Source organism: Mchenga conophoros, linkage group LG12, assembly GCF_057382185.1.
Source record: "Mchenga conophoros isolate Kocher_MC1m ecotype Shallow Benthic linkage group LG12, M_conophoros_male_GT1.1, whole genome shotgun sequence".
Taxonomy (NCBI): domain Eukaryota; kingdom Metazoa; phylum Chordata; class Actinopteri; order Cichliformes; family Cichlidae; genus Mchenga; species Mchenga conophoros.
Genome location: NC_140537.1, coordinates 36,499,046 through 36,514,882, shown reverse-complemented (window position 1 = coordinate 36,514,882; position 15,837 = coordinate 36,499,046). Strand labels below are relative to the sequence as shown.

The 15,837-nt window shown below is 41.9% G+C and overlaps 1 protein-coding gene across 1 annotated transcript in view; it reads right to left on the bottom strand.

Moving 5' to 3' along the window:
• Nucleotides 1-2,949: 2,949 nt before the first annotated feature.
• Nucleotides 2,950-15,837, bottom strand: part of unc13ba (unc-13 homolog Ba (C. elegans)) — a 200,716-nt gene continuing 187,828 nt past the window's right edge. The window contains exons 46-56 of the mRNA XM_085295557.1: nt 12,944-12,970; nt 9,504-9,592; nt 9,153-9,290; nt 7,050-7,173; nt 6,445-6,489; nt 6,075-6,146; nt 5,743-5,890; nt 5,564-5,620; nt 4,971-5,054; nt 4,530-4,689; nt 2,950-4,442 (exon numbers count right to left, since the gene is read on the bottom strand). Coding sequence (XP_085151683.1) covers nt 4,160-4,442; nt 4,530-4,689; nt 4,971-5,054; nt 5,564-5,620; nt 5,743-5,890; nt 6,075-6,146; nt 6,445-6,489; nt 7,050-7,173; nt 9,153-9,290; nt 9,504-9,592; nt 12,944-12,970 — 1,227 coding nt within the window. The 3' untranslated portion in view covers nt 2,950-4,159. The remainder of the gene's footprint in view (nt 4,443-4,529; nt 4,690-4,970; nt 5,055-5,563; nt 5,621-5,742; nt 5,891-6,074; nt 6,147-6,444; nt 6,490-7,049; nt 7,174-9,152; nt 9,291-9,503; nt 9,593-12,943; nt 12,971-15,837) is intronic.

Below are 15,837 nucleotides of genomic sequence, written 5' to 3'. Positions count from 1 at the left end.
ACCACTTCCTGCCATAAAAGACATCTACAGGAAGCGGTGTCTGAAAAGGGCTGGGAAAATCATCAAAGACCCCAGTCACCCATCACATGGACTCTTCACCCTCCTGCCCTCTGGGAGGCGCCACAGGAGCCTCCGGACTAAGACCACCAGGTACCGGAACAGCTTCTTCCCCACAGCTGTCAGACTCCTGAACTCTGCCTCCTGACATCTGACCCACGTTAAACTCATGGACTGAACATACACACACCCACAATGGACAACTGTACCCTCAAACACACAATAATAACATGGACTGAACCACCACTCACAACCACTAGCACTTTATATAGCCTCTGTAGAAACTATCTACACCCTCACTTATCTTAACTGCACTACTGTATAGCTCTGTGTAAATAATCATTCTGTACATTCGATAATCTTTAATCCTACAACTGTTTACAACTTGCATAGTTCCCATTTCTGTATAGCTGTATATCCCAGATTCTGTAAAGTTATTTATTTCATATTCTGTATAGTTTTTCATATTTATATTCATATCCTGTACATAGCTTGTACTCACTACAGCCTGTACATACTTATAGTTATAGAATATTCACAACATACTTCATACCGTGTACATTATAACATACCATAATAGACCCATTTCTGTAATATACTCACATATCTATATTATTGCTAATATATATTGTAATATATCTATATCACTAAAGCACTTCTGGATGGATGCAAACTGCATTTCGTTGCCCTGTACCTGTGCATGTGCAATGACAATAAAGTTGAATTCTATTCTATTCTATTCTAATAACTCAGAATGTGACACTATGGTAAATTGTAAATGGACTTGTTCTTATCTTTTCTTCTTTCTGAACACTCAAAGCGCTTTACACAACTTGTACATTCACCCATTCGCACAAGCACATTGTTCTAAGTGCTTTCTAAGTAACATTCACACACATTCATACTCCGATGGATGCATCAGAGAGCAATTTGGGGTTAATATCTTACCCAAGGATATTTGGCACGCAGGCTAGGGGAAGCCAGGAATCGAACCACCAACCTTCCGATCAGTAGATGACCTGCTCTCTCTTCTGGGAATTTGCTTCACCGGTTATTTTTCTGAACGTGATCAAAAATTTTTTAATAATCGTTAAATAAAACAAGGAAGGCATCCAAAAAGGAAGTGAATGTAGATGCCAGTCATTCAGTTCTGGGCTCATGTTTTTTCCCTGTCACCTGTGGATTACCTTTAAAGCAACCAGAAAAAAGCATCAACATAAGGTAACTGTGAAACACCTGGAAATTAGAATCAAACACCACAGCAGCATTACTCACCTGATGATTCACGCTGTGGTCATTCGAACGTGTAGTAAACTCTGTGCTGTGACATCTGGGGAATAGTCAGTTATTTTCTCGACATTATTTATTTCTTCCAAATTATAAAAAACAGTCATTCAGACTTAAATGAGCAGCTCTCCCTGACTGTATGTTCATCAACGACCGGCTGAGCAGGATTACAGTATTAATGCATCATAAAGATGAGCTACAAATCAGACAAAAACAGAATCGACCTGCATGTATACAGCGCTTTTGCAGTCTTACTGGCCATTCATGCAGCACTTTATGCAATACACCTTTAAGTACTTTAAGTACACCCACAACCATTTAAAATCACCAGTGCACTTAACAGTCTCTGAGTACCCAGAATAATAGAGCCTGCACAAGCCACGCAAAACATCCCAAGCACCGCTACCCCAGAACACCCACAGTACCCGGGGCCTTGTGGTTCGTGCTCTTTAGTTTAAACTGTTTTTTTTCTGTGAATTTTTATAGCTAAACCAACAGTTACCGTGATGAAGACTGAAGGTGTGTGTTTGCAAAGACAGAAAGATTAAACCTGGAGAGCAGGTGTGCAACTGAGTGTGGCGCTCAGGTAAGGCAGGAATCACTGACCGGAGCTGCCGTGCTGAGCGGGAACAGCGAGCTCTGTGACCAAAGACACGAGGCGCTGCCTTGATTCATAAATATTTTATGTACAAAATAATGTTACAAGTATATTTAACATGTGTCACATTAGAATAATGATAAGTACTTTACATACAGTCTTCATATTTCACAGTACATACATGGGGGAAAGGAAATCACAATTCTAGCTGACTGTTTACAATAAATACATGCTCTGGATGTAGGCATTGGTTTCATTTCTTACAAACTTACAGTGAAACAGAGTGCAAGAGTTCGGGTGTAACTACAGATGTGGCTCACTTCTAGTTGCTTTCGTGCAGCCAGTTTGGAAAAGTAAAAAGTGGGACGTCTGCAAAGGCCACATCTGTCAAATACAACCCGAAACATGAGAGAAAGCTGAATGAGGCTCGCTGAACACGGAGGTCCTTGGCACATAAACAGACAAGAGGGTGGAAAAAAACCCACTTACAGTCAGTCCGTTCAAACTGGCCTGTTTGCTCTGCCTGTATTTTCCTTCAAAGTTTTACGTTAATGCAAAATGCCACGGTCAAATATGTGACGGTGCACGCGCGGCGAGGCTGCGGCGGCTGATTCTATCTGTCCTAGTTTGTAAAAACTGTTAAAGTAAACGAAATGGAATGATCATGTTTGGTCCTATATTCGTGTTCACGCTACGTAACACTTAAAAGGGTTTTTCAGCTGTTGTTTCCATTCACAGCATTTTGTCACCATCACAAATTAGCATTAGATCAAAACCTCAAACACCCAACGGCCCAGCAGTCAGTCAGAGTTTTTGCTTCTGAATAACATCTTTTCTTTTCTTTTAATTTACAAGTCAGTGTTGTCATATTTCAAGTCTCTTAAAGCAGGCTAGCTTCGTTAGCTAACTCATCTGCTTATTTTAAGGCAACGCAATCCATAAAAACTTGCTACAAAATCAAACCACAGCCCGTATTAGTGCTCCTGCAGGTTCTATAGATCAGTCTGAAGCTAACATCAAAGGGAAAAACACGTCTGAGGCATTTCCTGTTTAATTACCTGCAAATCATCAGGATCTGACGCTGTATCACAATATTTCACACTGTTAAATTTGGCTGCAAATATGTGACGCTCACTCTGTGGATAATGCATAGCCTGACTACTGTGTGACGACTAGTCCTTTCTTAAGTTGTGTTAATAAACATATGTGCGTTACAGTTACAACTCCGTCTACGACTAAATTGTGTATCAGTCTTAAAAGTTTCGGCTTTCTGCAACAAATCAAATAAAGCATTTGTTCACTGTAGTGTGTTTTCATGACATTAGGTTTTGGATCCAGAGGTTGTTCCACACACACGGTGTCTGTAAAGAGTTTAAAGGCCTCAAAGGCTCAAACATTATAGAAGAATATGAGCTCGTGTAATCTCAGTGATACTCACAGTCAACAGACAGTCAATTCACCAGCAAGGACTACACCCTGAAACACATTTAGACAAAGTTTATGGAGGGTGAGCAAAGACTTAGGCCTACAGTGGCGTCGGCCTCACTGAGGGTCAGCAGGGGCCCCTGGAGTCATGAAAAAACAGAGGGAGGTCGTTTATAGACGCATGAGTGAAAGGGGAGTGTTTGAGCTGTCGTCCTGCTGCTAAACTTCAGAGGTTACTGATCAGGTCTAGTTTTAAAATGTGTCGCGCGGTCAAGTATCTCGGTGGTTTTTGAAAGTCAGAATGATTTTATCCAGATTAACTCACTAAAATATTAAATTATGAAATGACACCACAAAAAAAAGCAAAGTTAACTGGATAGATGCTATGCTGAGCTTCCCTTCACCTGAAACGATCACAGCTGCCGTTCCTGAGAACGTTTTCAGAAGTTTCTTCCTGTTTAGACTTTTGTTTTGTCTCTGTCGTTGCTGAGAGCTTTCTCGTAGGGTTGGTTGGATCGGTGATTCTCTCTAAAGTCATCGTCTGATATAAAATCCATTGACAGGACTGGTATCGCAAACTGGTGCTATGAAAAGTCTTTTTTTTACATTTTGAGAGACGATCTCTTCCTCAAAATTTGCCCTTTTTAACAAATCCATTTTTCTTATTCCAACTATGATAAACTCGTACGTCATCAGTCAGAAGGGTCTCCGTTAGTTAAGGATGAAGGTGAAACGCTGCTCACAGACAAAGCCGCGCTTCTAAACCTCGCTTTCAGTAAAGCCCGTTTCGGCTCATCTGCCTTCCTCCGCGGGGCGAGTTTCCGATTTCAGCTTGACAAACTCTTTGGCCACCTCGTCAGCAGGACGCTGGGACAGGATACGCATCACCGTCATGCCCGTCTCGTCGGTGTGAACGCGTGGCCCGAGAGGACACCAGCACACGCAGCTCTTGCGGTCGGCCACGTCGCGCAGCTGAACGACGGCCACGCCGACCACCCGGTCCGCCCGTCCAAAGCAGTAATCCTTCACCGTCACCTGCAGCTCGTAGCAGTCCGGGGATTCTTTACCCAGGACGCTGCGAGCAGAGGAAACAATTAACCATCTGCGGTATCTCAACCCACTCAACAATCTTACTTGCTGGCGCTTCAGATTTCCAACTCACAACTGGAAAGCCTCGTTGAATTTAGCCGTCCAGCTGTTGTTCTTGGATTTTGTGGTGAACTTGCGCTTCTTGTCAGCCAGGAATGGACCGACCATGGAGACGTCGACGAAAGGCCGAAACATCCCAGACGTCTGCCACTTCATGTCGTTCACCGCGATGACTGGAGGGGAGATGAGAGAGAGGGTGAGCAGATAAAGGACAAGAGAGACAAACACAAAGCAGTGGGGGTGACGCATGTAGATTTACAAACACAAGAGTAAAAAATGATAAGAAACTACTGAAGATATAAGAAAGCATTTCGAGTTCACCCCAAGTTTACTTGATTTGGTCAAAATTTGCTCCTCGCTATAAGTTTAAATTCAAATGTTTGAACAGATCTGCTCCGTGTGGAGACGAGGTCTGTTGTTGTGATTTAAACACATCTGTATGCGTGCGTCTCACCTTTGACGTTGACCTTGCGCTCTTTGCCGAGCAGCATGTCGATCTGCAGCAAGGCCTCTCCGATCGGCTTATCGACCCCCGAACCTGCACGACACAGCCGGAGCGGTATCACACACTAACGCGATTAAACACATCTTTAAACTTCACTCACTGTGTAATTCACTTCTTATGGCGGCTTCAGTGACCCATTTTCATTTCTTTATTTCTGCTTTGGGCAAGCTTGTTAATTTAATCTCCACACAAGCTGATAATGGAGAGTTGGGTGGCAGAAATGTTACACCATCAACAACAGCGAATCACCAAAGTCCAGTCAAATACAGGGAGGAGGAGAGGAGGCATGCGCTTTGTTTCAAGGGTGCAAAAGGACCTTTCATTAAAGCTCATCGCTGTGATAGCAACATTTCCAAAATTCTCCAAACTTTTCTCATTATTTTCCTCTTTAATATTAACTGTGAGCTGCGAGGGGCTCCAGCTCTACACGAGTGTGAAGGTGTTGGTTCTGTTTCTGTGTTGATTCATGGTGAGGAGCACTCCACCTCCTGGGGTCTATTTTACTCGGAGTTTAGCGAGTTCTTCTTGTATCAAAGACTTACCCCTATCAGGTCTGATCTTCTCATTGGCGGTGATTCTGATGCCCATCCCATCATGCACTGAGAGGACAGGGAGGGGGAGAAAAGTTTAAGGAACATTTTAGCTCGGTTTGAACCACAGAGAAGACAAAAATCATCCACACTGTGCGTGCAGCGAGTGAACTTTGTGTGTGTGCGATCACCTTGGGAGTGCTGTGTGGTGACAAAGGTCTTGATGAGAGCATCGGTGCTCTGGGAGTAGAGGGAGAGGGCGTAACGCAGCGATGCCAGTTCAGGACTTTTCTCGACGAACGCCTTCTTCAGCCCATTTCCTCCTGCGTGGAAATATTGCTGAAAGGAAAGGAAGTGGCAAGGTGGAAGTGAGGAAATGCTCACTTTAGAGGAACATCTCAATACTGAAGAGTATTGAAGAGTAATACAATTTTCTTCTAAACTCTAAGCTCATCCAGGCACTTCAAATACGGCAGCGAGACGGAAAAATGAAGCTGTAAAAGAGATGTAGGCGTTCACCTACCTTGATTGACTCGAGGCTTGCATCAATAATTATGCACTGCTTGGGCGTCAGGGTTTTGGCTTCACCTCCTCCCTACAGAAGTCAGAGAAGTTATACATCACAGATACACAAAACCAGATCATGAGCACACAGCACACATCAGTAAGTCCTGATGCTGGATAATAACTACAGCTAACTATTAAAGAAAGTCTGGAAGTTTGCAGTTATGAGCTGTGAAGGTGGTAAAATGGATTTGAATGTACTGCGACTTGTGCAGGTTTACTGACTTTACCTACGATTCAAACTGCAGGGTTATTATTGAACTGTAATAAGAATTTACAATGAAACATAAAGGCAGCTACGCCCTTTATCGACAGTCTACGTGTGTTACCTTGAGGTTAGAAAGTCCTTTAGCTGCTGTGAGGAGCTGAGCTCCCTGCAGAGAGAAAGACAGAGAGGCGGAATATATGAAATCTTAATAACCTTCATTTTTTCATTATTACTGCAACATTAAAGAAATCTAACAGCAGCAGTCGTTTTGTAAAAATGCTGATGTCGGACACTAGATGGCAACACAGGGCTGGATCTGCAGCACACTGCATCACACTTAAAGATGGTCATGTATAAGCTAGCTGTAAACTCTATTTACTTTGTTTTTTTCTGTAAAAAATTATTTTTGTAAACTAATTTAGTACATTTAGGAAAATTAGTATGATGCTGAGAAGACAGAAAAACATAATAAATACAACTATCTCTAAATTTGGTTAGATTTGACCCCCAGCAAGAAACAACTCTGTCTCAGACATATTACCAAAAAAGTTTTAAAAGAGAAATCAATACAAATTGGGACAAACTGTCCTAGATGGTTGTCCTTTCATAAATGTGTCCTTGTGTGTGTGTGTTTTCCATCTCCTTTACTGTCCCCAGAGTAATCTCATGAGTATGTAAACGCTGGACTTTTGATGGCCACTCAGTTGTGCTGGTTAATGTGCTCACCAAGCTGTCATTGCTCTGAGGCAGCACGATGGTCTTCTCCAGGCTGCTCAGGACGATCTTCCACAGATCCTTTAAGATCCTCTTCAGCACCGTCTTCTCACAGATGTCAGCAAAAATACTGAGACTGGATTACAAGCAAACACGGAAAAATGTGAGGGACCGTGTCACTCTGTGCCCGTGTGCTGCACAAAAGACTGACACAAACACAAATAAACCCTAACGAAGAAAAACTAACACGAACATGATGACAAAGGATACATCTGGCTTTTTCAAAATGAAAATAAAAAATCCAGATATTCCAGTGAAACAGATAAGAAGCAAATATCAATGTTGCTAAAAAAAAATCTTTTTGTTGTGATTGTACAGCACGCTCTGTCTCATAGCTGAGGCCTCATTCATCGAAATAATTTGATTGCTATGGAAGCAAAGATACGGCCTGATCAGGTGACGCAAAAAGATGAAACATATTAAGATGTTATGATGCTGGGTTTCTGTTAAATCTCTCCTTGTTTTATTTAATAATAATAATAATAATAATAATAAGGTATATCATTAATAACCATGTTATATTGAGAGGTGTGTAGTTCTAAACAGATGGACTTTGAGGCGCAATTTAAAAATAGAAAGTTGATGGTCTGGAGATCTGGTGGAAGTGTCCTCCAAGGCCTGGAGCAACTAAAGGCTCTGAGTCCTGTAGCAGTTCAGGCGAGCAGATGAAACAGAGTAAAGAATTCAGCTCATTTGATCAGAGGTAGTGATGATAATTCTCTCAGGATGAACACAGAAGCATTTTAACTTTTCTGTTTCCATCGACTTTCTACCACTTTGTCCAGTTGAGGGTCTCTGAGGGACTGGAGCATATTGTAGTGAGTTTTGGGATTTGGGGTGCATGGTCATTTTTTAACGACTCATCTGTTTTCAGTCATAAGCCAACGAGCAAACGGTGGATAATCCTCCTTTCTTAACCTATAATGTTTTATTCTGAAATGAGTGAGACCTTCAAGTCATCAGGAAGGTGTTTACAAGACCTCACAGCCAGCTGTTCTCCCAGACTTCTACTTAAATCCACAGGTATTGCCCCCTGGTGGCCACTAAAAGAATGCAGCTAGGTCTATCTTTTCTACTGTGTACATGTTTTACATCAACTTCTTTTTAATAAGCTCTTGTAGTGGATTAAAAGTGGATTAAAAGTGCCAAAACACAACAGTTGTCGCCTTAAGGCTCTTTATACTGTAAGGTACAGACGCTGTTCAGCTTAAAGACACTGTAGGACAAGCCCCTTTGTTACCAACAGGCCCCTCCTGTTACTCCATACGTTTGTACTTTAAAATGCTGTCTGTAATTTGTCACACGACGACTTCGATGAAGGCCACAACCTGACACAAACACACGCTGGTTGATGGTCAAGTTGTTTTATATACTACAAGTGTTGCTGGAGCTTTAACCAATTCAAATTCCCCTCATTCAAAATTTGAATGTCACCAGTCTTACCCAGTAATCTATCTGCCCTTCAAGCCAGTGACTCCCTGATCTTTAAATTCATTGTGAGATGTCTCTGTGTTTAAGGCTGCTTATTGTGCAGCGCTCGTCCTTTCCATCTCCACCTCATCTGGGTCGTCCTGACTCCATCAGCCATCTGTTTACACTGCTCCACCAACACAAGTGTCTCCGGTGACTTCAGTCACTATCTTGAACCTTCAGCTGGAGCCTTTGCTCTGTCTCATCACTTTGCATACTCATATTTTGAATCTATGTTTCCCCCGTACTGCAATACTGTTCATATGATATTCCAAACAGCACACTCTGTACCAATAAATAATGAGACAAAAAACACACATATGAGTTATAGCAGCTTGCAGCCATAAAATATTAAGGTAAAAAAAAAAAATGTCTCGGAAGTTTCTACCTATGAGCACTGCGGTACCGCCAAGCTGGATCGATTTTAACTCGCAGAACGTAAAAAATCATTTGGGTTAATGGAAATACACGTTTCATTTAATCCATGAAATTAATGACTTAAAACTTCAAGAGTACATTCAAGTTAGGACAGTCACTCTGGTGGTGTACTCTGATATAATCTACTTTACAACATTAGCTACTTACTTCCCATCCAGAAACTCCATGAGGGGCCTCAGCATGGTGTCAGCGTCTGCCTCAGCGGTGCTGTGGTTGGGGGGGCCTTTCATCTGGTAGAGAATCTCAGCCATCTGACGCATGCAGCCGTTAATGCGAGTCTGGAAACTGGAGGCAGAGACCGAGGCAAACTTAGAGGAAAAAGACTTCTGCAAAGGCGGTGAATGCTCAGTCATTCAAGTGTGTGTGTGTGTGTGTGTGTGTGTGTGTGTGTGTGTGTGTGTGTGTGTGTGTGTGTGTTAGGTTCCAGCTCTATCAGGATAAGCTTGGCTTGGGCTTTTAGTTGGCTTGATTAAGACACCAGGAAATGAGCATTTTTACCTCTTAGCAAACATGGTGCTGAAATTGTCCAGGACGGTGCTGAGCTTCACCTGCAGATCATTCAGGATGTCAGCCGCCTCAGTATCCAGCTGCAGCACACATAAAAGAGCAGGAGCAGAAGGGAAGAGGAAGAGGAGGTGTTCACAGGTTATTTCAAACTTTTATTAGCAGTTCCACAGTCTGCTCGATAGACTGCAAAAACCTCAAGCATGAATCGGATGCAGCTTCGCGGCCGAGTATCCTGTGCTTCTGCAGCACGGCTGTCAAACTCGTTTTCATTTAACGAACTAGAAGGAGCCCAGTTTGATCTCGAGCGGGCTGGATCACTAAAGCCGCAATAACCTTAATATACATATATGCTACATGTATGCATAGAAAATATAAAGTACATTCAGAAATCATTTACATTTATTGAGTCATAAATTTATAAACAAATGATAAGATTGAAATTAGAAAAATGTAAATGAATCCAATAATCCATGACATTGTTACAACCTGTGAGCCAGGCTCAGTAAATATGTATGAACCAGACTGTGGAGTTAGACGAAAAGGCAGAAGTCGTACAAAACGCGTGCACGAGCTCTACTGCAGGAAGCGTGCTGAAAAGATGACGAGCTGCGTGTAACACCACATTTCTTTCACGGTAGGTTAGACACTGATGACTGCGAGCGCGTGAGTCACACAGCGACTTACAGTTTGGGCGTATTTGCAGTTTGATAGGTAGGCAAACAGGAAGTAAATGCTGACTAAAATGCACATTGGAAAGGCCGAGTTGTAAAGAAATCACATATGTAATGGGCGATACGGATGATGACTCCTTTTATGCCTCTTAAAAGCTATTTACCAGCGTGAAAAGGACACTTCGAGCTGTAGAGTGCACGCCACTTCCTTAAGAGTAGAGAATATATAAATACACCTCTGAAGTTTGAAGTCTGTAGTAAAAACTATTTCACCTTTTCTTAGCAGGAAGCTGTCACCTGTTTTTCATAAGGCTTCCCATGAGTCAACTTTGTGAGGATAAAAGTGTTGTGAACAAAACAGACGATAATAAACCTGATGGCTGACGTTTCGAGCAGAAATAAGGAAGCTGCAAACACAGCAGCTTTATATTAAATGATTTTAAATGACCAGGCTAACCTCTCTTTTAATGGACTCACTGAAATACGAGCGCTGCACATTTCTGGGTTTCAGTTGCGCCCTGTAGGTAAAGCAGCCATGATTTAATTTGAAAAATAAAATAGATTTTTACTGTTTTGCCTCGAACACAGAAACCAGTGCGCGCACAGTCGGAGGAGCAGCTTGACTTTAACAGAGGTCCGTGCTTTCGAAAAGTGGAACTCCTTTAATATTTTATGTTTTCTATGTTCTCTTTTCAGCTTCTGCAAGTATGTAACTAACATCTGTATCTAACGTGTGCCATGTTTTCAATTTGCACACATGTAAAATTAAAAGATCGTGTGATCATTCATGCAAAAAATGACCCTTAACTCCAACCCAAATGCCACAGAAAACGTAAATATGCAACTCCCTGCTCGAAAACTACCAAAAAACCCACAAAGCACAACATGTGCTGCTGCACATCACACATCTGGGCACCCTGGTTAGACCTGTGTGGCGTGTGTGGACTGTGTGGGCGTGTCCAGACCAGGTTTTGAATTGACACATCTCTCTTCTGTCGAGACCATCGGGGTGGGACAAATTAAACACCAATAAATCTTATGGGAGTTTGGTGACATGACATAAATTTCAACATAGCAAAGCAAAGGTCTCATTAGGCAGAGTGATTGAATAACTGTGGACGCACAAGGCTACAAACCCTCAGCAACAATCGACTGTTTCGTTTCGACAAAAACGCCGAGACTGAGCCTGCAAGATAAACTGGCCTTGAGAAGCCTGGTAACAGTCCTTCAATAAAACTAAAATACAACCTGAAGGTTTAAGCCCATTAGTATGCTGGACCTCAAGCATTCACCGCGTGTTACACCAGTCAAGTGGCTAGACGACTACAAGATAAGGCATCCCATCTTTGCAGAAAGTGTGCCATCAATAACTGTGGAACTGTGTTATTAGCTAGAAGACATTGGGCACACTGCCAGAACATATAATTGGACTAAAGGAGGGTCACGACTTTCAAGTGACAGTGTTTTAGCGTTTTGCATTTTAATTGAGAAATGTTGCAGTGAGTGAAGTGAAAGGTTGGACTGCAAACTCAGGCCTTTCAGAATAAATCTGTTCTGGTCTGAATCCAAAACGCAAATGCACCGCGGCGTGGGCGTGAACGCTAAAGTGTTGAACATAAACATTCTGACAGAAATTTGTAAGTGACCGTGCACATTTGAGATGTCCTTGAAAACTCCACGACATCAACAATCCTTTGTAATATTATTAGGCAGTATAATAAACGGAGAACGTGTAATGACTGAAACTGGAATAGTAGATAATAGCGTTTATATGTGGTATATAAATACAAATCACAAGCTCACTGTACTCTGCACTCATTAACAAGGTAGCAAAGCATATCCTGCTTTATGGTTTATGTTTCTTACTGTAATTCACAATTTACCCAGTGAACATCATGCTATAGTAACTCAAACTGAATAGGCCACAGATCAAGCCAGCATCAAGTAATTTTTACAGACATCTATGCAAACACACTTATTTGTTCGGGTCATTAGAACAACACTGGCTTTCATTTATCAGACCTAGAAGCTGTGCTCGTCTCTTATTTACACACTTAACCCTCTGCAGAGTGCTACCATCATTAGCTTAAAAGAAAAGAAAAAAAATCAATATTATTCTCAAGTTTCCTGCCAAATTTTGTGTGTTCAACTAACTGCTAAGAATGACATGCTGTGCTTTTACATTACATTTCGCATTTACCTTCTTTACAAACCCAACAGCACTGTTCATCATGTGTTGGTGTCATCTACAAATCCTCAATTCTCTAAGTATAATTCATGTGAACTTTGGGAGGAGAAAGAAAGTGACTATGAGGACAGCTTTCAGGTTAGAAAAGCACCTGTAAGCTTGAACACACACACACACACACACACACACAAGTCAGGTATTCATGTCTTGTGGGGACCTCTAACTGACATAATGCTGTCCCTAGCCATTTACCTAAACCATGAAAAATACATTCCTAACCCTCAACTTTACCCTAAACCTAACCATAACCCAACCCTGACACTAAAACCACATTTTGAGTCTCAAAAATGGCTTCAAACCCATGAGGACAGGCACTTTTGTCCTCACAAATGACTGTTGGTCCCCACAATTGGTGGGCCCCCCAAAGATGTCTAAACAGGTACACACACACACACACACACACACTCACAGAAACACTCCTGTCTATAGAATCACAGCCTCCAATTAGAGGTGTCCTTTACAGGCACTATGTGTTTGTCAGACTCTGATCCTTCTCTCACACCCAGCCGTACCTTCTTGGTCGCAGTGGTAGCTTCAGTCTTGCCAGATAGACAGAAAGGCAAAATGAAAAGGAAAATTACAAAAAAGTAAAGAGAATAATCACACAATAATGTGCAGGAGATTTAAAACACAAAGTACACAAACACAGGGCTGTGTTTTTACCTCATTATTATTATTATCATAGCAGGTAAAAATAGGGTTTATTTTGGGTGGGCTTTTGTAATGTCAAGTGGATTGGGTAAGGATGAGTGGGTGATTTTAATAAAAGCTTTTACTTTATTGCCTCTGGTTTATTGGGATGCTACAAGGGACGCAAAAGAGGACACTGACATTGAAGGTAGGAGTCCAATGTTTCACTGCTGTCTGCTAAGGTACGCTGCTCAGTGCTTTCTTTTTTTGGCAACTCACATAATCAATGATATCCGATATTAGCATACTGCGAGTGAGGCCTTAAGCCTCCCAGTGTTTATTTGAAGCACCACAGAAAACATATACATACTATGCACTTAGACAAACAACAGCTGCTATATGTTACCTGACAAAATCTGAAGAATATTGTCGAATTCAAATACACAAAGTAGCCATAATTCACATGCAAAGTGTCGTTACAGGGAGGCCAATCAGTGCTCTTAGTTTTGTAAAAAGGCTCCCAAAATTTCAAGATACCCAGGAGGTAGAAGAGAGCACACAAAATGTTTTTCATCCTCTGTTATTGTAGCACGCTCCGTAAATTTGTTTTAATAAACAGAAACTGTAGAATAAAGCCACGTCAAATGGGAGATGCTACAAATGAAATAGACTGGTAAATATATAGCACCTTTCTAATCTAACTGAGCACTCAAAGCGCTTTTTATTACAAGGCACTACATTTAATATTCGAGGCATTTAAGCACTTTCTAACCATCACACACACACACACACACACACACAATGACGGATGCACTGACGACAGCTTAGAGTAAAGCAGACAACCTGCCTTACTTCCTGAGCTACAGCTTTGACTTACAGATATCTAAGTAGTAAATAAAATTAAATAGACCAATCTTTGTCACATCTCTTTATTGTACTTTGAGCACATCATGCATTTCTAATGTAGAAGACACATTTCATATCTATCTAAATAGATCTATCTATCTATATATATATATATATATATATATATATATATATATATATACACACACACACACACACAGTGGGGCAAAAAAGTATTTAGTCAGCCACCGATTGTGCAAGTTCCCCCACCTAAAATGATGACAGAGGTCAGTAATTTGCACCAGAGGTACACTTCAACTGTGAGAGACAGAATGTGAAAAAAAAATCCATGAATCCACATGGTAGGATTTGTAAAGAATTTATTCGTAAATCAGGGTGGAAAATAAGTATTTGGTCAATAACAAAAATACAACTCAATACTTTGTAACATAACCTTTGTTGGCAATAACAGAGGTCAAACGTTTACTATAGGTCTTTACCAGGTTTGCACACACAGTAGCTGGTATTTTGGCCCATTCCTCCATGCAGATCTTCTCGAGAGCAGTGATGTTTTGGGGCTGTCGCCGAGCAACACGGACTTTCAACTCCCGCCACAGATTTTCTATGGGGTTGAGGTCTGGAGACTGGCTAGGCCACTCCAGGACTTTCAAATGCTTCTTACGGAGCCACTCCTTTGTTGCCCGGGCGGTGTGTTTTGGATCATTGTCATGTTGGAAGACCCAGCCTCGTTTCATCTTCAAAGTTCTCACTGATGGAAGGAGGTTTTGGCTCAAAATCTCACGATACATGGCCCCATTCATTCTGTCCTTAACACGGATCAGTCGTCCTGTCCCCTTGGCAGAAAAACAGCCCCATAGCATGATGTTTCCACCCCCATGCTTCACAGTAGGTATGGTGTACTTGGGATGCAACTCAGTATTCTTCTTCCTCCAAACACGACGAGTTGAGTTTATACCAAAAAGTTCTACTTTGGTTTCATCTGACCACATGACATTCTCCCAATCCTCTGCTGTATCATCCATGTGCTCTCTGGCAAACTTCAGACGGGCCTGGACATGCACTGGCTTCAGCAGCGGAACACGTCTGGCACTGCGGGATTTGATTCCCTGCCGTTGTAGTGTGTTACTGATGGTGACCTTTGTTACTTTGGTCCCAGCTCTCTGCAGGTCATTCACCAGGTCCCCCCGTGTGGTTCTGGGATCTTTGCTCACCGTTCTCATGATCATTTTGACCCCACGGGATGAGATCTTGCGTGGAGCCCCAGATCGTGGGAGATTATCAGTGGTCTTGTATGTCTTCCATTTTCTGATGATTGCTCCCACAGTTGATTTTTTCACACCAAGCTGCTTGCCTATTGTAGATTCACTCTTCCCAGTCTGGTGCAGGTCTACAATACTTTTCCTGGTGTCCTTCGAAAGCTCTTTGGTCTTGGCCATGGCGGAGTTTGGAGTCTGACTGTTTGAGGCTGTGGACAGGTGTCTTTTATACAGATGATGAGTTCAAACAGGTGCCATTCATACAGGTAACGAGTGGGGGACAGAAAAGCTTCTTACAGAAGACGTTACAGGTCTGTGAGAGCCAGAGATTTTCCTTGTTTGAGGTGACCAAATACTTATTCTCCACCCTAATTTACGAATAAATTCTTTACAAATCCTACCATGTGGATTCATGGATTTTTTTTTCACATTCTGTCTCTCACAGTTGAAGTGTACCTCTGGTGCAAATTACTGACCTCTGTCATCATTTTAGGTGGGGGAACTTGCACAATCGGTGGCTGACTAAATACTTTTTTGCCCCACTGTATATGATTATATGAAGTGTGACTGCACTTCTATGTTTGTACTCGTATTTCTATGTTTGCAGTGTTGTAATTCCTCAGACATGAGGAACCCTCTGCACACCATCACAC